At 34.6% G+C, this 25,904-nt stretch overlaps 1 protein-coding gene across 2 annotated transcripts; it reads right to left on the minus strand.

Annotated features, from left to right (window-relative positions):
• Window positions 1-1,229: 1,229 nt before the first annotated feature.
• Window positions 1,230-25,903, minus strand: NSL1 (NSL1 component of MIS12 kinetochore complex). 2 transcript variants are annotated; one of them, XM_006198757.4, is made up of 6 exons: window positions 25,670-25,903; window positions 22,968-23,046; window positions 17,884-18,014; window positions 16,304-16,358; window positions 4,306-4,373; window positions 1,230-2,770 (listed from the first exon to the last, which is right to left on the minus strand). In XM_006198757.4, the coding sequence occupies exons 1-6, from the start codon at window positions 25,901-25,903 to the stop codon at window positions 2,492-2,494; spliced, it is 846 nt and encodes a 281-aa protein (XP_006198819.1). In that variant the 3' UTR covers window positions 1,230-2,491. The 2 variants fall into 2 exon arrangements, with proteins under 2 accessions (XP_006198819.1, XP_072804609.1); XM_072948508.1 differs by lacking the exons at window positions 1,230-2,770; window positions 4,306-4,373 and adding an exon at window positions 12,598-13,782.
• Window position 25,904: the final 1 nt, after the last annotated feature.

A 25,904-nucleotide genomic window follows, 5' to 3' on the forward strand; every position in this document is an offset into this window, starting at 1 on the left:
TCTCTGACTTTTGAACAAAGTAGCACCTAACATGAATTAACTTGTTGAATGGGTTATTAAATGAATGACAGTGGGTAGTTGAAACTAAGGCTTTCAACAGAAGTCAAGCAAATTCATTCTTAGAGGTAGCTACATTTTGAAGCAAATTTAACTGATTTTATTGTCTTTGTTCTCTACGCAGCTCAAGCCATAAAGACCCAAGGAAAGAGGTCTAGGAAAGTATGTCTGTTGTCTAGTGTCATGGACTGAATGTTTGTATCCCCTCAAATCCATATATTGAAGCCCTAACCCAAACCCCCTCTGCCCCCAGCGTGGCTGTACTTGAAGATGGGGCCTCTAAGGAAGTAATTAAGGTTAAATGAGCTCATATGGGTGGGGCCCTGGTATAGCAGGATTAATGTCCTTATAAGAAGACATCAGCACATCCCTACCTATAAACCCCCAAGGCAAGCATGAAAGAAGAGAAACCTCACCAGAAAGCAAAGGTCAACATTTTACTTTCTATTTTTTCTTTCAACATCCCCTGCAAATATAGACTTTCTTAGCTTTCATTGTCTTAGCTAGCCAGCTCTCAGCCTATGCAGAAATTCAATTTCTCTTCTTAAAAATGTATACTGATCAATATTATTACTGGTATCAGCCATGTATATCTTAGTTAATAATGCTACTATATTTTCTTTCCCATTTGGAACTCTGCTATAATTGTGGAGTGAAACTTTGGGGTCTCTGAAAGATTTCAAGTTTCAGCTGTCTGGGGGCTTTAAAATAAACAAAAATTTTTTAACTATAAAAATTTCCAAACAGACAAAGAGTAGAGAGATTATAGCCTCACAAAGATGCAACATTATCAAGATTTTTGCTACAACTGCTTAGTTTATTCCTTTTCCTCTTTTTTCTTTGCTGACATATTTCAGAGCAAATCTAAGACATCAAGTCATTAGATTCTTTTCTCTTTAAAAAGGGAGACATTTTCTTATGTAATCATAATGCAATTATATCTAGAATTAACAATAATTCTTTTGTTTGCAGGCTTTTGAAGTGAAGCAATTCATACAAAATTTCATACTACGAAAAAGTTAGTACTGCATTAGAATAGCAATATTCTATAAACTCAAAAGTTTTAAAGTGAAACTGAGTATGTTCTGAAATGCGAGGTGCTGACCTACCATCCAACTAAAACTGAGCTCAAGAATGTCTGAGACAACTCTTAAAAATACACAGTATAAAGATTTCAGTCTTTTATATTATTTTAATAAAAAACACACTGCTGTGTACAAATATACAGATTCCAAGTTGTAACATTAAAATACAGAGTGCCATAAAGTAGTTTTGTAAGTTTTCTTCATTGAAAGACTTTCTGTCACATTTAGACTTTTATGATTATTAAGACATAGTGAATAAAAGAAGTACAGATTTTCCAACTTCATGATTATTAAATTTTCTGCAAAGGAATGAAAGTATACAGTTATTAAAAGGGAAACAGCTAGCAAATTAGATGGCCCTGCCTATGTTGTATTAATGTAACTAAGAGACACAATAAGAGCTATAAGAAACTGTAGTTAAATGTCATAAGTATAGGCAACATAGCTTTCTCAGACTTCTACCAATGATTATATACTTGATATATAAACATCCTTAAATGTAAAATACTTTAGTATGATTGCATCTGTATTTGTTCCAGAATGACAATTTGTTTAATGTATTAATCTGATATATATTTTTGAACTGGAATCATCTACCAAAAAAATGAGAAATCCTGAAAAGAAACTATTAGTTCCAAGTCAAATTATGTTTAAAAGTTGAAAGGTCTATTGAAAACAAAAGTGTGGCTAAAAAAACATTGGCTACATGCCAGTTTTTATTTCTAAGAGAAATTCTTACACAAATAATAATCTTCTTTATCTTACAAAACAAAACCAAAATATCCTAAAATCAATCCCACAAATCCAAATTAGGAGAACTTAGCATAACAAGTCAAAGCCATTCTTGCCATCCGCACGTTAATTTGATAAATCAAACTGCATACAAAAAAACCCCCCCAAACAAAAATCAACTTCATTTGCTCCTATGCAGAACTGATGACGACTTCCAGCCCTTAAATAAAGACAAATGTTACAGAGCTTTTTTTTTTTTTTAAAAGAAAGATGTATATCCAGGAAACCCACTAGAACATGTTACTTATGAAACACCATTAAGGCTGTTAGGCAGCCACGTGCTGATGGTACTTAAAGACAATAAAAGTTTGCATTCTTAATGCCCGTTGACGGGCTCTGTGCCAATATGCAAAAAATACGCTTTTCATTGGCTATAGATGATGAAAAGGTGAGGAAAGAAATATAATATTCCATCATACCCAAGCACAGAGCTACAATATTTGTATAAAGGAATCGCTAATTATTTGTTGTTTTAAATGGAGTCCCATCTAGGTATTAGGCTATAATCTAAATGTCAGTAGTGCCTAATTTTAACTCCCAAGATAAACAAAAAGAGTTTATGTATCAAGATTAATTCTCTTTGGCCTCAATGGATACCATTCCCTCTGGGGGCAGTCTTTAGTTCGCTTTCTCCTCAGCACCAAGTCAGTGGTTTTCCCAGTAGAAGTCTCTGCTGGTGTGGTTTCGATTTGTGCTATAAAGCTCTCGGGTTTAACATCTGGTTTCATGCAACAACTGGAAAAGACTTCTTGATGGACTCTCTGAAGCTGAATAATAGGCTGCATCTTTAAAACTTGGGAAAACCCATCTCCTTGTTCAATTAATGCAGGCAAGGACTTAAAAAGCAAACAGAAATACTCAACATTAATCTCAGGTTGAAACACAAACAGAGACAGACACAAAACTCGAGTATTTTAATTCTTCAGGTCTAAAACCTAAGTTTTTCAGTCATGGATATTTGACTTTACCTTAAAAATACCAATTTTAGCTGAGGAATTTTAATGAAAAGCTAAAACTAAATTTATCTATCTATCTATCTTTCTATTCTATTCTATTCTATTCTATTCTATTCTATTCTATTCCTACAATGCCTGGTAATAAAATAAAACTTTAGCAAAACAGGAGGTAACAGAATCTCAGACCTAAAAATTTAATGTATGAAAGTCCACATTTTAGGACAGTATTTTAGAAATCTTAATCATCAAGAACAGGGATCAGCACATTTTCCAGTAAAGGGCCACAGAGTAAATATTTTAGGCTCTAAGGGCCTTACATCTCTGTCACAATTATTCAACTTTACATTCACTGTAATGAAAAGAAGCCATAGACTATAACTAAATGAATGTACATGGCTAGGTTCCAATATAGTTATATTTTCAAAAACAGGCAGCAGGTTGGATTTTAGCCTGGACCACCACAGTCTGCTGATTCCTGATTAAGAACCTGCTATGAGAGAAGCATAAATACCAGAAAATCATGCGATCAATACAAAGTACAAAAGAATGTTATAGAATATGATCAAAACAGGGGAAATTCTGAAGGAATTTAAAAATAATTTTCATATACTAGCAATCCAAATGTTTTCTGTTTGGATAAAATAAATGTCAAGAATATAAATAATTTTATTATAATATCAAAGCTCCAAGTTGGATATGCGGTTGATGGAAGAAATTTTTACAAACAGAGATAAGAGGGAAGTCACTCTGATTTAGCCATGATTTGGCTTAAACTGTCTGCTAACTGAAACAGCTTGTCATGGCCTATCAAATATACACTGTACATCTGCTTTAACCATTAAAGAAAAGAATGTTGCTCATCATCCAGTTACACAAAAGGTTAAGTCACAACCCTATTGATTATTTGTGTCAATACAGTATAATATAATGGCTAAGAGTATAGGCTTTGGAGCCAAATATCCAGGGTTTAAATCCTGGCACAGTTATTTATTCGGGCAATCTACTTAGGCCCTCTCTGCCTTAGTTTCCTTCCTTAAAATTGGAAAATAAGAGTACTATCTCACAGGGTTACTGTAAGGATCAAATAAGGTTATATAATACATAGAGCCATTAGATGGTGGGCCTCATCCATACTAACTGCTGACTAAATGTTAGCTGGTATTAAACTGCTTGATGGATTGCTAACTCTCAGAACTAAAAATTATAGCCAGACTTTAAAGAAGCCAGCTATAATACTGGTGCTGAACAAATGATAGTTATTCTGAATGTTACTGTCACTTAATAAATTCATTAAAGGTCTATATAGAAGACTACTGAGAATTGCTGTTATAACAGACTAAAACACATAGGAATGTTGAAAACAAATTCCGAGCTACACATGTTGTTCACTTTACAATTTAGCAGGTAGCTTTTACCTTCATGGTTTCACTCATCTCCTTAGCTATTGTTTCTCCTCTGCATATCAGGTTTTCTATACGAGCGGCTGCAAAGAAACCACCGAACAGTGTTTTAGGTTTTACATCTACCACCACGTCATAAAAGGTATGCAGATGCTATCTGGACAACAATCTGTTAGGACTATTCACCTTAGCTCAGTCTTTCTTGGAATACTTTGTAATCTATTAAATTAAGTGTCCTATTAAGTTTATCTAAATAAAAAGACTGTGAAAATGTTAGCACAGCAGAGAAAAACTAATAATTACACATATAAAGCGACAGACAACAGAAGTTGTGCTATGAGTAGTCTTAACACTGTGTGCCCTTAAAAGAGAAGCAAATGTTTGTTCTATATGTTATCTGCCACTGTTTACTGTCTTCAAGCACTATCATCATGTTTTCAAATAAATTAGTATTTGTATTACTCTGAATTTTCTAAAACTAAAACATATTTGAACTTAAAGTATATAATCACACTACATCGAGAATACCTAGATGGAATTTCTGAAAAAGAAATCTGGAAGAGATTGTCAGTAATATTCATTTTTCTTTCCTCACATCCTCAATGCTCTTCTGATTCCTAATACATTTTATTTTCTGCCAATCTTTGTTGTAAATGTTCATGGCTACTTCATAACAGAACTGCATATTTAATGATATAGGGGGATAAAAATCCTACTAAAACTCCAAGTGAAACTAGAGATAATAAAAATCACTCTATTATGAAGTAATCTACAAATTAGTTTTGCAAAGAGTAGTTCTCACCAGAAATTTCTTAAAGCCTAAGCAAGTAAGGCCACAGCTTTTACTGGCTTCAAGAGATTGGCAAATAAGCCAAGCGAAGAATTTCACAGCTGCAATTTTTCTTTTCTGACTACTTAGCTCAAAAAAGTGAGAACACGTTTAGGAAAAAAAAAAAAGGAAATGCACAGCAAAAGCAACTGAGAGAAAGTGGGCACTCAAAGGAGAAAGGCAAAGGCAACATGATGGCTTCAGCAAAAGGGTTCTTCACCTTTTCTCTTCCCACAGATTCCTTTGGCAATTTGGTTAAGCCTGTGGACCTCTTCTCAGAATATTTTAACATGTTTATTTTTTAAATTGAGGTATAATTTACATACAGTGAAATGTAGGTCTTACATGTAGCATTCAATCACCTTTGACAAATGTATACCAAAGACATGGGACATTTCCATCACCCCATAGTGTCCTTGTGCCCACTTCCAGTCAGTCTTCTACACCAGAAGCAACCATTTGTCTGATTTCTATCATTATACATTAATTTTGCTTACTCTCAACATCCAGAACAATATTTTAAAATATAATTACTTAAAAATTCTGATAGGTAATACAAGTGCTTCTTCATTAATGATTTAAATAACAAGATCAAGCATCAGGTCTAATTACCATCCTAAGAAAATCATGATTATAAGTAATATTGTTAGGCATCTGCAACAACTGAAACTGAAAATATCTCTGGCTTCCAGTAGCAAAAAAAAAAAAAATTACAGGTATTGCTAATACTACCACCATTACCTGCATTCAAAATTGAAGGAAATGCTAGATTGCAGTTTGAGGTTAAGAAAAACAACAATGTAGCTTTTTTTTCCCAATCCAAGTTCATAGCCCCCTATATAAGGACTCTTACCTTAGAATAATATGCTATTTAAATTTCTTTTAAGATTTGGGGAGATCCCTCAAGAGTACTCAGGCAATTAATAAGTTTTCTCCTGGGTATGGCAAATAAATGATCCAACCTTTGGTACCCTTGTGGTAGTTTGGCTTCCAGTCAGACCCACACTTATGCTCTCCTCATCAAACCTGCACACCTATGTGGAGTTGCCCATTCTTGTAATATTTATTATGTATCTTCCACGAACAAGTACCAGCATTAGGTACTCAGAGTAAGGAAAAATGGTCTCTGCCCCTTAAAGAACTTTCAGTTTAAATGACAGAAATGCACAGAAACACACAGAAACAAACTACTTTTTCAAAATCAGCTCAACCTCAAATTCTCAAGTAAAATTTTAAGCAATGGGTCCAAGTGCTAATATGTAAAAAATGTAATAAATATTTGCCTCATGTTTCCAAATTTGGGGGACACTGTGGACTGTATTTATTGTACATATGAAAGCATAATGGGCACATTATTTGAAAACGTAACATACTATTTAAAAATAAGTTTATCCTATGTTTCCCAACTACACGGACACTCTATCTAGATCAAGGTGGCAGGTATATATCTTTTATGTGTATGTGTGTGTACAAATTTATTAAGCTGCACACCGTATGTTATATTTCAATAGACACACATACACACAACAGTGAACAAAATCTTTAACATTTACTCTAGAACATTATCTTACTTTTATGTATAGAGTAAGGCAATCATTTTCTTCTTCATTGCTATTGTATGACTCTATCATCCAAGGGATTCTTAATTTTTTTTATAAATACATGGTACTTAAAGATTTTTTTCTTCTGTAAACCCACATTGATGGGCAATAGCTGTTTTCTGTCTGTTGCACAAACAATGACAATGTAAAAAGTGCTGAGTAGTTTGGGTTTGTGTGTAAAATGGAGTTAGGTCCCAGGCTTGGATAATTATGAACAGATTTTCTCACGTGAATGTTTGGTGGAATATTCTAAAGTTGTGCTGGACTTACAGACAGTTAGTATTCCTGGCCCCTGACTACAAAATACCAGCTGTACCCTCCCATTACTGTGGTAACTAAAAACTTCCCCCTGCTTTTTCAAAGGGCCGCTAGGGGGCAGCACTGCCTCCAGTGGGAACCTTGGTGTTCTCAGGCATCTTTCAGAACTTCCTTGGGAAGAAGAACCTCATTCTCTTCATCTTGGACTCTCTAGCGCTGAACACAGTGCCTGACACGTAGAGTAGTTGCTTTATAAGCATGATGGACTAAGGATATGATAAAGTGTGCCACGGAGGCAGAGGAGGGTGAGGTCAATCCAATAGGTGAACTGAAAGGAGAGTAGAGCTTCACAGATGTTGTAAGAAGCTGCCTTAAGAGGAATTGGTGCTGGATGGCAGGGGGGTGAGGGGGAATAGGAGGTGGGTGGTAGAGGATGTGCTTTATCAAAACAAGGGAATAAATCAAGAAAGGAGAAAACACAGGAACCAGGAAACATGATCCAAAACAGAAAAGAAGTAAAGGAAATTCCCAGGATGATGAGGAAAGGAACAGACAGGATGAAAGCTTTGCAGCAGGCTGAGAGAGAACCCAGTCCAGATTAGGAGAGGAAGACAAAAGGCTCCCAGAGGAATAACCCAAGAAAAAGGAAAGGGTTTTAAAAAATGGTTTGTTGGACAACCTGAAGTGTTTACTACAGTGAGAGGAATTTTATAGTTCTGTTGAAGTGTTTGGGAAAGAATTAGTGATCGACACAACAGCAAATAAAGCAAACAGAAAAACAGAGCATTCTGAAGGGGGATGGGAAGATGTTCAAGAAAGAAAGTCCTTTCTGTCTCCTACTGAAGAACATTTACATAGTCGTAACAATATAAATGTTAAATAATACTGATTTTTTTTATAAAAATGAGAGATTAAAAGTAAAGCTGATGAGTGTAGATCATTCTTCTGAGAAACCTGGCTATGAAAAAAGAGTTCAGGGAAAAGAAATGATGCATGAAAGCTTTCCCTCCTTGAAACTCTGACAGCCCATTTCCATAGTATTATGGGTAGTCACACATTGCCAAGCAATCCTATGTAATAACTTAAGCAACCCGGTGAGGGAAGCAGGTTTCATCACCCTCCTTTTTTTTTTTAATTGAAGTATAGTCAGTTTACAATGTGTCAATTTCTTGTGTACTGCATAATATTTCAGTCATACATATACAAACATGTATTTGTTTTCATATTTTTTCATTATAGGTTACAAGATATTAAATATAGTTCCCTGTGCTATGCAGAAGAGCCTCCTTTTATAGATAAAGAAACAGAAGCTGTGAGAGCTGAGAAATGTATCTGAATTGAATGAATAACTGATTAAACATTGAAAATAATTAGAACCCACAGCACATGCTCTTCTATATTCTATACTATACTCCTAAGAATATAAGTTAATGAATGGTAAAAATTAGCTTCAATATAATGAAAATCTCTTGAAATAAATTATGCCTGGTAAAGAATTAAAAATGGAACAAGTCTAGAGTTAAATTTGTTTCAACTATTAACATTACAGTACCTTCTTTTTTTCGTTAAGTGAATTAAATTCCTTTCTTTGAAAACTAAGGAGCATCAGTAATTTTAGAAATAAAACCAAACACACAAAGACTTAAAAAAATCCACAAAGGTGGGAAAACAAACACACAATTAAAAACAATCACTAAATATGTAAATATGCTGTCTGTGAATGTATCAAAAAAGCATTTACCAACATTAGGATCTGCTTAGGAAATTTCAAAATATATAAACTTTTCAATCCCTCACTTAAGATTATTATAAATGAATTTTTCACTTTTTGTAACTAGTAAGAGCATATAGGTCCTCCTGATATACAAACATTTGACTTAAGAAGGTCTCACCAGAAGATGGCCTGTCCCTGCCATCCAGGAGGTGGGGACGGGCTTCCCCAACAAGTGTTCCCAATGGCGCTCTCCAGAGCCTTGATGGAAACATCTTCATGGCAGCACTATTTACCCTCTCACCACAAAGGTGTTTAGGAACCCAAACTATTCTCCCCAAATCCCATTTAAACATCATGTCAGTGGAACTTAATGGGCATCTGAAATGTTACTTTTATAATACTTTTCATCATAAATGTGTAGTATTTCAGCTACATTATGGGTTACACAGGTCTCTAAAGGGCAGCCTAGAAACTTACCTATTTACAATACCATTTGTAAATTTTTTTCAGGGGGGAAATGCATTTCAAGTTCCAAAGCCTGGATTAAATATCAATTTTTGAAACATAACCACTTGTAGTTACTACCTGTAACTATTCTGACAGAGGCTTAAGCAAGTCGTCATTATTAGGAAAAAAAGGAACTGCCTCTCAGTCTTCGGTTTGTAGGGTCAGCAGAAGAACTGGAATTATCATAAAGTCTACTATAGAGAAACTTAAAATAGCTCCTTGTCATCACTACATATTTAGTGAAGGACAAAAAATAATAAAAAGGGAGTCTCTTCAATTAACTTCAAAAAGCTTTTTGAAAAAGAAGATCATATGGAAGAATGATTAGTTTTACTAATAGGATCACAAAAGGTGACAAATGAAAATTCATCCTATTGGTAGACAGTTAATCAGAAGATTGCTGCAAAGTTATTAAAAAAAAATAAAGTTTGCTCTTAAAAATGTGGAAGTTAGGCACCCTTGAGTACACTGCCTTCCCTAGTTACTTGCTTTCTAAAACATAGGGAAATGAAAAAGTGGAAATGAAAGATTGAGTAACCAATCTTGTTTTGCTTTCAGGTCACTGCACTGACTAAACCAGGAAACATGAAATTCCAAAAGCCTGCACAAAATCAGAAATTCAGCAAAAAAGCATTAGCTGAGTGCTTCCTATCTCCACTGTACTTTATGAGCAGGAAGGAGCAAGCAGGTGTAATATAGGATGTCTGGTTTGTACTAGTTACTAAAAGGGTAGCTAAGGGTATGTATAAGAACCACGAATTGAAAAGTAGCATCCTTGTCGAAAATGAAACAAAAAACTAAGCAGTGATTTATGAATTTCTGGAAGATAACCTTTGCTACAAATTTAAACAGGTCTGTTTAACACACCTGCCAGGTAGCAGGTATATAATCCTCTGCATCCAATCCCACCTGCACCTCACCACCTCCTACGGTACTGAGAGCTGCATCTCGCTTAAGGTACCACATACTTTCAAACTCCTAGCTTGTGTTATCCGGCCTCAGCCGAGTCTCTAACCTCATCCTGTAATGCTCTTTCCCTCTATTCCTTCCACTACAGCCTTAGTGGTCTTTTGTTCTATAAATACTCAAGCCCATTCTTAACTTAGGAACCTTGTTCTAGCTCTTCTCTCCAGTTGAAAAAAGCTCTTCCTCTTTATTGTCACAAGACAAATTCCTTCTTGCTGCTTGCTCAGAAAAGTGTTTCCAAGCACCTAAACACATCACCCTAGCACTGATGTTACTTATTTATTTTTATAATTGTTCATACTTTTCTTTTCCCACTAGAATGTAAATTCCATAGAGCAAGGACCTTGTCTGTGTTGTTCACCGTTAAATCCTCCACATTGAGAACAGTTCTGGCATACAGTAGACATTCAATAAGTATGCTGAATGCATGGGTGAATAATGGTCACTCAGTAAGTATTTAGTGAGCATGGTGCTATATGCTGGCTACATGCAATGCAAACACAAAGTAAAAAAAAGCTAATGGAGCTTTCAGTTCTGTGAGAAACCATAAAGAAATACACAAATACATACTGTAACAAATGTCATTAAGGAAATAAACAGGTTTTATAATAGAAAACTGGGGAGAGGCTATTTTAACTAGGGTGGTTAGGGAAGATCTCTCTGAGGAGGTAGCATTTAACTGAGAAAGAAAAATTGAGAGATGCCAACTTCAGAAGTACTCAGGAAAAGCATGTGTGAAAGTGAGGCACTTGCAAAGAACTGAAAGATGGAACATGGGGTGAGAGCAGAAAGGAAAGTGCCTGAAATGAAGTTGGAGGGACCAGATTATGTAAGGGAATGATGAGAAGTTTGAAGTTTATTATATATATATTTTTAATTGGAAGATTTTAGAATTTTAAGCAACAGAATGAAAGTTGGTTTGTGTTTTTAAGAGTAGCTATGAAAGTTCTACATGTCAAGACTTGAGGATGTGGCTAAAGCAGGACTTAAGAGATAAATCTGTACTGTTAAATGCATTTACTAAAAAATAAGACTGAAGTAAACTAATTAAGCATTAAACTCAAGAAGCTAAAAATAACAGAGAGAACTCAAGAAAGCAGGAAGACCACACTAAAGATAAGATCAGAACTCAAGGAACCAGAAAATTGAAAAACAATAAAGAAACTCAATAAAACTAAAAAATGACTCTTTGGAAAGACCAATAAAAACAAAGAAACCTAGAATAAAATATCAAGAAAAAAGAGAAAGCAAAAATAATATTAAGAAATAAGCGTATGTGGAGTAGAGATTTTTTAAATTAGAAGCAACTACTATAGTTTCATACCAATGGACTGAACACATGGATGAAAAAGACTATTTTCCAAACAAGTATTACCAAAATTTATTCAAGAAAAAAATAAAAACCTGAAGAAATCAATAACCATTAAGTATACTAAATCAGTTAAATCAAACTTCCCCCAATACACTAAGCTCAGACAGTTATAAAGAAGAATCTTAACAACTTTTCAAAGAACAAATAATCTCTAATGTTTAGAAACTATTTTATGAGGGCAGCATAACCTTCATAACAAAACTGGAAAGGAACAGCATATTTTATATTTTAAAATATCACGTTCTTTTTTGTGTGACTAGAGATGCAAATTTACTATTGGTAAATATACTAAATATAAAGTACAGGTAACTTTAATTCAAATATATGAAAGAAAAAATATACTGAGTAAAGTGGGGTTCTCTCTATGAACGCAAAGACAACTACCAGAAAAAAAATCTGTCAACGTTAATTCACCATACTAACAGAGTTAGAGACAAAAAGCGTATGATCTAAGAGCACAAGGGAACTTTATGAGTGATGAAAAAATGTTCTATATCTGAACTGTGGTCATGGTTACATAGTTATATACATATGTCAAAACTCAAACTGTACACATAAAATGGATGTATTTTATTACATGTAAATTATACCTCAATAAAGTTGGTTAAAGAAGTATATGATCTCAGTTCATGCAAGAGAAATGTTCAATAAAATTAAATATTTATTCATAATTTATAAGTATCATGACCACTATCATCACTACTATTCAACATTATACTGGATATACAAAGTTAGGAAAAAGACAAAATCTAGCATTACTTGTAAATGATGTAATTATCTACAATTTTAAAAGATCTAATTGAAACTAGATAAACCATTAGAACTAATAAGAATTCAGAAAACAAAAATCAATAGTGTTCCTAAACACGAGGAATATTCAATTATAATATGTAATCCCAAAATGTTACCATTTATAATAGCTACAAAAAGATATCTAGGAACAACAACAAAAAAAAAGATATGTAAAAATCTATGTAGAGAAATTTACAAAACACTATTTTTTTCTTATAATCATCTTTATTACATGTTTTTAAACACTTCTCTAGATGCATAACAGAATATCATATCCATTTCCTTAAATAATACTGTTCTCAATGTAGCAAGCAGGCAGCACTATAACCATCTTTATTACATGTATTTATAGAAACTATTGGGGGACATTTTGAAAACTGAAAACATTTTGAAAAACTCAAAATGACACGTTTATAAATGGGAAGACATATATTGTTAATGTGACACTTCTTTCCAAACTTATCTACAAATTAAATGTAATTCCAATCAAATCCCAGTAAGATTATTCAAGCAATTTAACAAGTTGATTTTAACAATTCCTATGAAAGAATAAAGGGCCAAAAGTAGGCAACAAAATTTGAAAGAAATTGCAAGATATCAAGACTTCTTATAAAACTAGAGAAACTTAAAAAGTGTGGTAATGGTGCAGAGACAGCAAAGTCAACCAACAAAATTAAAAAGAGAGCCCAGACATATATCTGGAGAAAACTCTAATTCAAAAAGATACTTACACCCCAATATTCATAGCAGCACTATTTACTATAGCCAAGACATGGAAGCAACCTAAATTTTCACCAACAGATGACTGGATAAAGAAGATGTGGTATATATATGCAATGGAATACTACTCAGCCATAAAAAATGAAATAATGCCACTTGCAGCAAGATGGATGGACCTAGTGATTATCATACTAAGTGAAGTCAGACACAGAAAGATAAATATCATACATCACTTATACGTAGAATCTAAAAAAAATGATACAAATGAACTTATTTACAAAACAGACAGATCCATGACATGGAAAACAAACTTACGGTTACCAAAAGGGAAAGGGAGGATGGGGAGAATAAATTAGGAGTCTGGCATCAGCAGATACAAAGTACTGCATATAAACAGGTAAACAACAAGGTCTTAATGTATAACACAGGGAACTACATTCAATATCTTATAATAACCTATAATGAAAAAGAATATATATGTATGTGTGTGTGTGTATCACTGAATCACTGTGCTGTACACCAGAAACTAACACAACATTGTAAATCAACTACACTTCAATAGAAAGAAAGAAAGCAAGCAAGCAAGCAAGCAAGCCAACCCGCCCACCCGCCAGCCTGCCCAGCAAAGATTTTTAAACAAATGCCATTCATTGTTTATGATACATATCTGTAAAGTAAAAGCATAAAAACATTGGTAGGAAGGATCCACTCAGCTTGAGGACAGTAGTCATTTCTGAAATAAGAGGAAGTGAAATGGGATGGTGGAGGGTACAGTTTCAACTGTATCCATACCTTTTAGTTCCTAAAAAGGTCTGATTCAAGTTTGGCAAAATGTGAAAAACTCTTAAAAATGAGTAGGTACAAAGATGTTCATCATGTTATAATCCATGCTTTCTATATGTTTGAAATATTTCAAAGAATTTTTAAAAATTCACCTCTGCCTGATGGATATGCAATGGAATGGAAGAGAACAAGAGTGAAACAGAAGACCTTCTATAAAGCATGTCTAGAAGTCCTGGCAAGAGTGAGGGTGACCTAGATTAGAGGTAATAATAGCAAGATGAAGAGGAGTGGATGAATGTGAGCTTGTATTTCAAAGGAATAATTTGTAAGATTTACTAATGGATTGTGTGTAAGAAGTTCAGAAGAGGAAAGAACGAAGGTTGACTTCCGGCTAATGCAAATGTAGGTGAAGGTGCCAGTTACTCAGCTGGGGAAAACTGAGAAAGGAACTAGTTGGAGGCATCAAGAATCCTGTTTTATGTTCATCTCATTTCTTCTACTCAGACATAAGCTCTTTATGTGGAGAATCTGTCTTCTTTATCTCCATATCCTGCAAAGTTCTTAACATAACCATACAAAATCATTGTTATACACATTGCCTAAGCAATGCATTTTGAAAACCAGACTGTCTTCTTATTTGAAAGTGTCAGCTTTCAAATAAACTTGATATCACTTAATACTCTAGTAATAAAAAGAAAAAAATTTCTGAAGACATTCCCACAAAAATTTTACATGAGGCTTATTCAGATTTTTAGCTTCTATACAAATTTATGCTTTCTACTTTCCTCCTAAGCCATTTTAATTTCATACAATTTTATCAATTAAATGTATTATAAGTTATGCAGTATTATAATGTGTACCATTGTAAATGAGATAGAATTTATAATAGGGTTATTATTACATAGCATCTACTTATAAACTACTACTTTGTATTTTAGTTACAGTTTATAAAGCCCCTTATCACATGTGCTTCATAACACTATCTTGATAAGTAGGCAGGACATTTCTGTAAAATTTAGTGGCAAATCTGGAATTCACACCTTAAACATCAGGCTCAAAATCTAGAATTTGCCATAAAGAAACTGAGGCTTGAGGAAGTCAAGTGATTTGTCCAAGGACATACAGCTAACAGAACTGTAAGTTAATTTTGTTATGTTTAAACAGCTGATGCTATTCTAAGCTTATAAACATTCTAAAAATGTACAATGACAAAAATCTCAAAATTTATCCAAAAGATAGATTTCCAATTACTCCTTTGCGTACTTGTGAAATCAGAATCATATGATAAAGATTTTCCAGTAATACTATATAACTGTAATGGAAGGACTAAAACCATGTAGACCTTCAAAGGCCCATTTAAGTAAATCTGTTTTCGCTCCTAAGATAAAAAGGTTACCAAGTTTCTTTAGAAGATAAGTAACTATACCTAAAGAGTAATACTTCAGTATACTATGAAATGACAAGTTTCAATTATTATTTTTATGTTGTTCAAAATTAGAACAAGCATGTATCAACCACTGCATTCTGGCAACCATCCCTTTTTAGTGAAACATGACAATTAAATGTGAGGTCCTGGGTCCATTTTTATTGTCAAACACAGTGAATGCTGTGAATTTCACAATACCTTTATGCTTGTACTTCCTCCTCTCAGTTTATCCCGCTGGCTTGGGACATTTGCGAAGGGCAAGGGGACATGTTAGAAAGCACTTCAGAATTCCACAAAGGTAAGGTATTCAAAGCCTTAAGTATAAATGTCCAATACAAATAAATCAAGGTCTTAACTGTTTTTCTAATAGTTCAGAAATGGCACTTGAGTACCAAAGACAAATTCCAAATGCTCTCTTAGGAAGAGTGCTACAAATTTTTAAATGCGAGAATAGACTCATTTAAAAATATATATGACCCACATTTTCAGCAATGCCAGTTCTGTTGCTGGATTTACATAAGTCTGTATTAATTTTATTTCTCTGTGTTTTAGAGGATGCACCTCAAGGGAAACAGAATTGAGTTCAAAGGCATAACAAGTGTGTATATCTCTTAAGTTCAACATTGTATTTTTATTGGATTTTATTCTGTAAATGATGAGAAACCAATGAAGGTTATCACGCTGAGGAGTGACACCATGAGTGCTTTAATAGTATAACTTTGGCTGTAATGCAAAGAATGATAGCATAATAGCAGTTAGAGATGGGAAGGTGTAATAATAGACATTAGAGATTGGGATGGTGTTATAATAGTTTAGGTCAGGAGAGAGCTTTATAAAAGTCCAGATTCCTGAGTCCTAGTCCTAGAGATTCTGAGTCAGTAGGTTCAAAGCAAGTTCTCAAAATCCTAAGTGAAAAAGGAGCTAAACACTGATAACTCTCAGTGAGTTAGAACACCAAAGGGAAGAGACCTTCAAATGAGTATCAGGAACTCATAAAAATTACAAGCTCATGCTTCATTTTTACTGCAAATGAACACTGACTCACCTGGATCAGGGTCATATTTTAGGTCCAATGGATGTACAACAGGGTGGTACTGCTTCTAAACATAATATAAATTAAAACAGATTTAATGTAACCACTTAATACCTCATATAAACATTTTCTTCAGCTAATATAAGCAAATATACTGTTAGTATTAGCATTCTTTTGCAAAAAAAAAAACTTAGATTCTGAAATCTGTAGGGAAGAGAGAAGAAAAGAAAAAAAGACCAAACTAAGCCTGAATTATGCCTTTTGCAGTATTGTCACTTACTGCATACACGAAGAAAGAGCACCACTAAAAAGCATAAGAAAAGCAATCAAGCAAATAAAAGACACAGAGACTGAATCTTGTATTTATAAAGTACAAGGTAGTTTCCAAATTATGAATAGACTGTTTTTTAAAAGTTCACTTTAAAACAAGTGCTTGGAACTCAGAACTCACATTCCCCCAGAAACTCTATTTTAAAAAGTGGCGCGACCACTAGCATGCTGGCGTACTGAGGCTTATATACCCTGTGACACATTGGGACCACAGCAGCAGAACTATAAGAACAGGAGCCACAATTAAGGCAAAAAGAAAGAGGAAAATGTCCCTCCTTTCTCTTGCCCAAAGTAGCAGGAGCCAAAAAGTTTGTTTTTTTAAGTCGTCTTTAGTATCCTCACCTCATCCATTTTGTATCACTTTTTAAATTTCCACAGCAGTACTTCACCTAGGCCTGCCAACTTACTTTTATGTAATACAGATTACTAGGGGTTTTTTTGGGGAGGGAGAGGTAGTAATAGGGACGGGGACACTTGAAAGAAATACATTTTGATTGTATTTCCTGAGGAAATTTTAAAAGTGGCAAGGGTGGGGGTGATGGAGTGGGTGATTTCTGGGAGGACTGACTTCTACAGAAGGAAAAAATGAAAAATTCTGCTTATAATTATTTTTTCTCATGGAATGACGGCTAAAATGCTTCAGATAAAGTATCTACCTTTACTGTCTAGAACAATTCCTGGAAGGAAAGCAACTGGAAGATTCACACGTGAAAGTACGCTAATTTCAAAAAACTAAGGACCAACAGTATAGCCTAATCTAAAGCAGCATGGATTTCTCATTCCAGAGGCAATGCCATTGCTAGCAAACCTGCTTTTCCACCTTATCGTGATTTGGGGAGCAAAACAAATTACTCACAATCCATACAGCAAATTTTGATGTTATGAACAGGTACTCAATCTTCATCATAGATTAAACTGAAGGCTCTTCCAAAATATATTAACATAAATAATGTGCAAAAAACAAGTAACAAACAGAAGGAAAACGCTTAAAAGATAAATTTCTTTTTCCTTCCTCATCTCAAAATTAGGTTATTAAGTCATCTTCCATCTTCAAATTCTATTTCAATACCAGCTTACTCAAAACCTACAGTGACTTAGAAGAGGAAAAATTTTTACAACAGACGAACAGTAGTAATTGAGGCAGGAAAGACAAAGAAAACAAAATGTCATTTATCCCCACTTGGATCTTATACTCTAATTTTTTTATTGTAGTAAAATAGACAATACATAATATTTACTACTTTAAAGGTAAATCATCTTACCAGGATTTCTTGCTTTGCTTTTATGGTTTTGATGACACTTTCAAGGATCTTTCTGGGATATTGCTTACGTTTTGTGGCTATGTCTACTATGATTTCATCAAACTGGTCTTCAAGTACTTTGATATCAGAATCTATTTCAAGAGGAAAAAATAATACCAAAAAATTCCTTAAACACATTGTTTATATTCTATATGAAAATGTAATATAAAATAAACTAAATTTAGCAAACACAAAGTCTAAGGGAAACAAATATGACAAGTTAATAGATGCCCCACTTTGGTGATGGATTCATTTATTCATTGAACAATCAGTTACTGAGCACCTATGGGAAGCCAGGCCTAAATCAGAGAAACACAAAAATGAACATAACACAATCCCTGCTCTCTAAGAGCTCATGGTTCAGTGGAAGAAACAGATTAACTGCAAAATAATTTAAACGCAATACAGGTATGAACAAAATGCTATCAGGACAAAAACAATGGAACACTAACTCTGCCTTAGGAATTTAAGATTTTAAAGAGAAAGTAATACTTGAGTGGGACCTTGAAATACAAGTATAGAGCCACTGGATTAAAAAAAAGGTAGGGAAAAAAATAAAAGTGAGAAGAATTATATGCAGAGGAAACATATCTGTAAGATCAGTCTTTGGAAAACAGAAAAAGTTCTAACTGGTTACAGGATAAAGTATAAGGAAAGAAGGGTGACAAATATAAAAGAACCACATTGTAAACAGCATTTAACCTCAGGGATGCTAACAAGTTTTTGCTTTATTATGTGCTGAACCAAAGCCGTGACAGCAGCAGTGAGGAAAGTAGCTAGATTTGAAATAGGCACAATGGATAAATGGCAGGAAAATGTAAAAGATGTGGTGACTTTACAGTTTCTCTGCTTTAGCAACAGCTATCTTATCAGTTGCTTTCCTATGTTTTAAAACACAGTTGACCCTTGAACAACTTGGGGGTTAGGGCTGTTGACCCTCCACGCTGTCAAAAATCCAAATATAATTTCATAGTCTGCCCTCTTTATCCACGGTCTGCACCCGTGGATCCAACCAACTATAGATGATGTAGTACAGCAGCATGCGTTTAGTGAGAGGAAATAAAAAGAAAACCCGTATAAGTGGACCCTTGCAGTTAAACTCTGTGTTGTTCAACAGTCAACTGTACTGATTTTTAAACTCTAGGAGAGTGAATAATCAACTGGGGAACTTGTCAGAAGTGCAGAAATTTTGATTCAGTAGAGGTCTCTGGAATGGGGCCCAGAAATTAAGCATCCCAGATGAAATGAATGCAGGTGATACATCAACTTTATTTTGAAAATCATTTTAAAGAGTAGCAAATATTAAGTATTAAAAATACTAAAGAGCTAGGTCCTCGGCTTAACTGGTCTTATATCATACGTGTTCTGCTATGTCAAAGTCTATGCTAGAATGCATCTACTTATTTTATTGAGTAGAGCTTCCTAGGAAGAAGCCTGAAACATGTTATGTATTTTGGAAACATCTTGAGACACTGCTGACATACATCAGCAGAAACATACATACCAGGTAAAGGCTGATGAGGTACATCATGTATGGCTTTTCATTCATGAAACAAGTATTTACTAAGTGCAACTAAATTACTTCTTCTGAAAGCATTATGAGATATAATCATGTCTTACTTTGAATACTCATTTAAATAAGCAGCCCCCTCCCTATATTTTGATTTATTATTTAAAAGTTCAATCCCTAGCCTGAAAGGAAAATTGTTACTATTTCACAATCAGTTTTTAAAAAAAAAAAAGTCTCCCAGCTAAAAAGCTTCTTTGTATCATGGAAAATGGTTTCTTAGCGCCACCTAATGATAAAGCTACAAAACTGAAATGTATAAATTTGAGCAGGGAACAATTAGTCATTAATTTAACAAATATGTACTGTGTGCCAAGCCAAGTATTAAAAACACAGCAAAGAGGAAAAAATATATAATCCCTGCTCTCAAGGAAATTATCTTTTAATTCTTAAATGTGCCTGATCCAACCTTCTGAATTCAAGTCCTTTCAGGGTAGAGGGGCAGGGAAGGAGTTGGTTTCACTTGTGTATTCATTTTTTCACTTGTTCACTCACTTGTACAGTGATCTTGGTGAACAAAACAGACAAAAACCTCCCCCCTTGTGACACTTACTGATTCTCTGTATTAGATCAGACACAAATCTTATTAATTCTACCTGCTGAACATCTCTCGAGCCTGGCTGTTTCTCTCCTTTCCCACTGTCTTAGGGTAGGTCTTCACCATCTTTTGTTGTATTATGGCAATAATCTCCTAAGGTATGCCTGCCTTGAATTTCTCCCTTCTCCAATCCATCCCCCACCACACAGCTAGCAGGTAGCTCTCTAAAACACAAAACTTTTGTTATAGTAGTGCACCCTTATCTGTGGTTTCACTTTCTACAGTTTCAGTTACCCATGGTCAACCACAGTCTGAAAATATTAAATGGAAAATTCCAGAGATAAACAACTTGTAAGTTTTAAATTATGCGCCATTCTGAGTAGCATGGTGAAACCTCATGCCATCCTGCTCTGTTCCACTTGGGACACGAATCATCCTGCTGTCCAGCATACCCTGCCCATTAATCACTTGGCAGCCACCTCGGTTAACAGATCCACTGTCACAGTATCACAGTGCTTGTGTTCAAGTAACCTTTATTTTACTTAAAAATAGCCCCAAAGCACAAGAATAGCGATGCTGGAAATTCAAATATGGCAAAGAGAAGCTGTAAAATGCTTCCACTAAGTGAAAAGATGAAAGTTTTCAACATATTAGGAAAGGAAAAAAATTGTATGAAGAGGTTGCTAAGATCTACAATAAGAATAAATCTTCTATCCATGAAATTGTGAAGAAGGAAAAAAGAAACTTGTGCTAGCTTTGCTGTCACACCTCAAACTGCAAAAGTTACAGCTGCAGTGGGTGATAAGTGCTTAGTTAAGATGGAAAAGGCATTAAATTTATACAACAATTTGAGAGTGAGGGAGAGAGATCACATACATGTAACTTTCATTACAGTATATTATTATAATTGTTCTATTTTATTTTAGTTATTGTCATTAATCTCTTCCCATGCCTAATTTCTAAACTAAAGTTTATCACGGGTACGTATGTTTAAGAAAAAACATAGTATACATAGGGTTTGGAGCTACCTGAGATTTCAGGCAACCACTGGACGTCCTGGACAAAATCTCCCTCAGATAAGAGGAGACTACTGTAACTGGATTTTAAAAACCTTCACCAGTGTCCCCTTACCTACAAGATAAGTAAAAACTCCTTATCAGATCCTAAAGGACTTTTTGTGCTCTGGCCCCAGCTTCTCTCTCTGGTCACATCTGCCATTAGTTTTTCCAATTCACTTCTGACATTTTCCAAACATACCACTCCTCTGTGCCTTTGCACACGCTCTCTTCTTTGCTTCAGATGTTCTTCTTACCTCCTTTCTGTCTAGTACACTCTCATTTATTAAACCTACTCCATTAGGTCTTTTCCCACTTCCCAAAGAGTAACAGTGATTCCTTGTCCATGTCCTTCCATTAACAATGAGTTCCTAAAAGGTAAGGGCCATGTTTTTCATCTATTTCCCAGAATTTGGCCTAGTGTCTGGCATTTATCAAGTGCCCAGGAAAGAAGGTAAAAGTATAGTTTTCTTAACTATTTCCCCTCAGAGTTATTAGGGGAAAAGGGGACAGAGAATAGCCACACTTCAGCCATCCACCCAGGCTGCCAACCTGTCAGAAAATACTTATGTTAATCTATAAATTGATGAATCAGATTGCTAAAGGCAGTCTGAACCAAACAATAAAGTGACTTCACAGAAAAAGTCAGATAAAGACACAGTAAAGGCTGTGCAGTTTGAAAATACTCCTAGGTGATGCAGATACACTCTGTCTCTCCTACTAAGTGGCAATCACTCTGATAATATTTTGGAAAATCTGATTTTTTTTTCCATCTTAATATATAAACCAGAAAGTGAATTTTGGTGGCTTTGAAGAGATAATTATAATAATCCCAAGGATTAGGTAGTAAAGAACTATCTTAATGTTGAGGAGAATAATTATAACCACAGAGAATTACTTGATAGGCTTGGAATAAGCTCAAGGATATAACTGGATAACCTGAACAGCTAGCAGTGATATCCATCTTTGGTGGTCAGATCTCTGTAATATCACCATGGGGACTGACAAAACACTCTGGTCCTCTTGTCAGGGTATCCTTTCTCCTGGACACTGCTGGAGAATTCTGCCTCTCTTTACACACTGATCATTCTTTTTCTATTAAATTTTTTCCTTCCCACATGGACCATTTTCTTTCTATCAAAACTTTGATTTCTTTAGATATGTCAACATTATTAGTTAGGGTACAATCTAGTCTTCTCTGGACCAAAAAGAAATATTCTGTCTTTCTAAGGAGGTTTCTCCAAATATGGACGTCATCCTTTACACAGTACTTTTATAGTTTAACTTCACACTTCTAAACGCACTTCACTATCTACTCTAAGGATTGCCGGTAAAACTACAACTTGATTTATAAAGTATTAATCATAGGAATTCTCTGGGCCTGTGTCTTCATCTGGGGATAGTTCTACAGCATTTTCCAATAAACTATTGACAAGGGTGCTTTTGATAACTAATCAGATGAAAGTCCTGCTGGGAATACCAGATAGCATATATAAAGGATCAAGGTGACCGCTGTTACCTTGACTCAGCCTATGACTTCAATAGTCTTCTAGATTAGTTTTCTCTTTTTTCTAGTGAAGGAACTCCTCAAGTAAAGGACTTTAAAAAGAAGTGACACTGAAAATGGGGATTAAGAATTAGCATTCAGAGGGAGGGTATAGCTCAAGTGGTAGAGCGCATGCTTAACATGCATGAAGTCCTGGGTTCAATCCTCGGTACCTCCTCTAAAAATAAATAAAATAAACCTAATTACCCCCACTTTAAATAAATAAAATTTTAATTAATTAATTAATTATATTAAATTTTTTAAAATTAGCATTCAAAATAATATTAGCTACAAAAATAACACAGAAATTAATGACAGACGGGAAAAGTTAAATCATACCCATAAAGCAACTGTCTGAAGCTTCCTGCCATGCTTGCCCATTAATGCTGACATTCTCTTGCACAGCTGATTCAAAAGTCTGCAACACATTCACAATAGGCAAGTCACTAAAAATAACTTTAAATACTGAATTAAACATTTTGGCAAAATAACAATTTCAGATTTGTGCTAGAGAATACAAAGAAAAGTAACACAATAACCTATTAGTGTATTTATTATTTTCAATAAAGGAAGGTTTCACTTCGACCACTAATTCTACCTACACTCTAGCTCTGACAGCCATTATGCTATCTATGGGAAAATGTGCTGCAAAATTTCAAAATATTATTGTAAACGACAACAAAAAGTACTCCTTAAATGAAAGAAAAGAAAAGCTAACAAATTTGGACTCAGTTGAATCTCAAGGGTGTAAGTACTACGAATACACTGAATGAGTGTCAGTGTTAACAAGAGGGAAAATATACATGTTTAAAAGAAAGTGAAATTACTTTCTACTTTACATAGGATTGTACTTTTTTGAGCTGTACACTTAAGTATGTAGGAACAAAATGACACAAGATATGCAATTTGCTTTACAATAGGAAGTATAACGAATTTTTGATAACTTAAATTTTGTGATGATATGGGCTGTCCACTGAACTAGTCTACTTTTTGGTCTACTTTTTGTAAGGTTAAACATGTTCATAATACATTAAAAAATAAAAGACTAAAGGAATTTGGTAATATCATCCAAATTTTAAATGTGTATTCCCTACAACCTAGTAATTTCACTTCTAGCAATGTATCCTAAAGGACTAGTCTCATAAAAACATAGAGGATGTGCTGAGCACGTTTATTTCAGCACTGTTTGAAATTATGAAATATCGAGGGAAAAATAACAAAATCTAAATTCAAAATTAGGTAGGAATGGTTAAACATACAATATATCCATATCACACAATACTTAAAAAGAATGAAGCATTTCTCTACATAATATTGACAAACAAATAGTCAAAGCCATATTTCATTTTAAAAAAAGCAACTTGCTAACAATACAGTACCATGACACTATTAATGTAAAAAACAAAAAAAAAAAATTTAAAAACAGAGAGAGAAGCCAAGAAAAAAAAAGGATTACACCTTCCAAGAGCCCTTCAAAATAGTAAGTTATTTCCAGGAAGGAAGAGGGATAGGAGAGGGAAATTCAAATACTTTTGCTTTATGTTATTCTTTATAGTGAGAATGTATTTTGTACATTTTGTATAATTAAAAATAAGCTTAAATCAAATGATAACTAATAATTATGAGATAAAGTACATATTCTACACTTCAAAGGTTTTACAAGGTAAAATCTGACTTTCTATATATACTTTCAAGAATTATCTGAGAATATAAATTGTCTTTGTAATATTCTTTGTACAGTGGTACCAATACTACTTCTTTTAGAATATGCTACTATACTATATGGTTTTAGATAAAGAAGTCTCAACATAATTAAAGCCTCTGCCTTTTATCTGCTTTAATTAAAATAAAACAAGTGAATTTTTTGGTAGTTTAAGAGTATACACCTTTTATCTTCTAATTCACTTTATCATCTACTAAATAGGGTAAAATAGATTAAGCTAAGTTCCTTTTTTTCTGTAAGGTAATTAAATGTTCTAAGTACTTTAGCACTTCCTAGAAAGTGGTAAATTCTAAGATCATTACGCAACAAAACAGTCTTCTCCCAAAAAACTACGAAAAATGTCCTCAAGTATGCCTCTTACTCTTCCCTTGCTTGCAAGGAGGGAATGACTTAAGAGCCAGTGTATACAAAACTGGAATACAGAATCACAACCCAAGGAGTGTTCCTTCATTCTTCCACTTAACCTTTACTTTCTTTACACTGTGGTCATTCACACTCAAAAGCGTTCCGCATTTTAATTTCTTCCTATATATAAACAGATTTTGTGCTTTCTTTTCACAGGCACCAATCCCTCAAATTTGTTATGTCTCTTCCCAAAAAACTATCTTCTTCGGGACTCCGCAAAATATTTGAGAAAGGAAGGGGAAATATATTACAAGGGTCAATGTGTGATTCTTAGTGAAGTTTATAATCAAGACAGAGTCTTTCTCTACTTTAGACATATAGAGAAAATGTTTTCGTTGTCTTTACCAGATGTTCTAAAATAAGCAAAAGGAAAGGCTAAAAGCAAGCCTGGTGACTGACTGACTTCCAGGACTACCCTTTCCTGGAGAATTTCTCAAGAGTCTAGACTAGCCACTTTGTGGCTGCTGAGGCCTTAAAATGTGGCTAGTCCCAAAGGAGATGAGCTGTAAATTTAAGACATCAGATTTGAAAAGCTCAGTATATGAACAAAAGAATGTAAAATATCTCCTTCATTTTCCAACTATTACAAGTTAAAACGGTATCTTGGATATAGTGGGTTAAACAAAATATATTATTAAAATTAATTTCACCCATTGTTTCTTATTTTTATGTCAAGTTACATACGTGGCTCGCCTTGCATTTTTCTGACAGCAGCGGTTTAGGTAATTAACAATAATACCCCACTGCCTCTAGCATCTATTTCCTTCCCTCGCGTTTCTCGGGCTGCTTTCTAACGGAGCAAGCGGCACCGTTCACTCTGTCAAAGCCTGGCGTAGGCGCTTTTTCTGACTCTTGAAACCTGGGGTGTGGAGAAAAGGGGTGATAAGACAAGAGATGGCTACTGGGCCCGTACCCACTGCGCATCTCGCAGCACGGGCTCCCGAATCTCCTCTGGCAGCGCGTCCCCGAGCTTTTGCACGAAGCGGCTGCACAGCTCTAGCATTTCCGTCACGGCCCGCTTCGAGGTGCAGCGCACCCGGAAGTCTTTTCGGGAGGTGGCAGGGACCGAGACCCTGTCGTCTGTCCCGGCCACTCGTCCCACGTCCCGCGGAGGGGAAAGATCCACCAACTCAAGACCCCTCTCCATT

The sequence above is a fragment of the Vicugna pacos genome, chromosome 23, assembly GCF_048564905.1.
Source record: "Vicugna pacos chromosome 23, VicPac4, whole genome shotgun sequence".
In the NCBI taxonomy this organism is placed as follows: Eukaryota; Metazoa; Chordata; class Mammalia; order Artiodactyla; family Camelidae; genus Vicugna; species Vicugna pacos.

What these genes read in the sequence shown, in the direction of transcription:
- NSL1 (XM_006198757.4), bottom strand. Translation starts at nt 25,903, where the DNA reads ATGGAGAGGGGTCTTGAGTTGGTGGATCTTTCCCCTCCGCGGGACGTG. An exon ending in AAGCAAAGCAAGAAATCCTG is followed by an intron (nt 16,359 to 17,883) that starts GTAAGATGATTT and finishes TATTATGTTTAG; the next exon opens with AAGCAGTACCACCCTGTTGT. An exon ending in AGATGAGTGAAACCATGAAG is followed by an intron (nt 2,771 to 4,305) that starts GTAAAAGCTACC and finishes TTGCTTTTTAAG; the next exon opens with TCCTTGCCTGCATTAATTGA.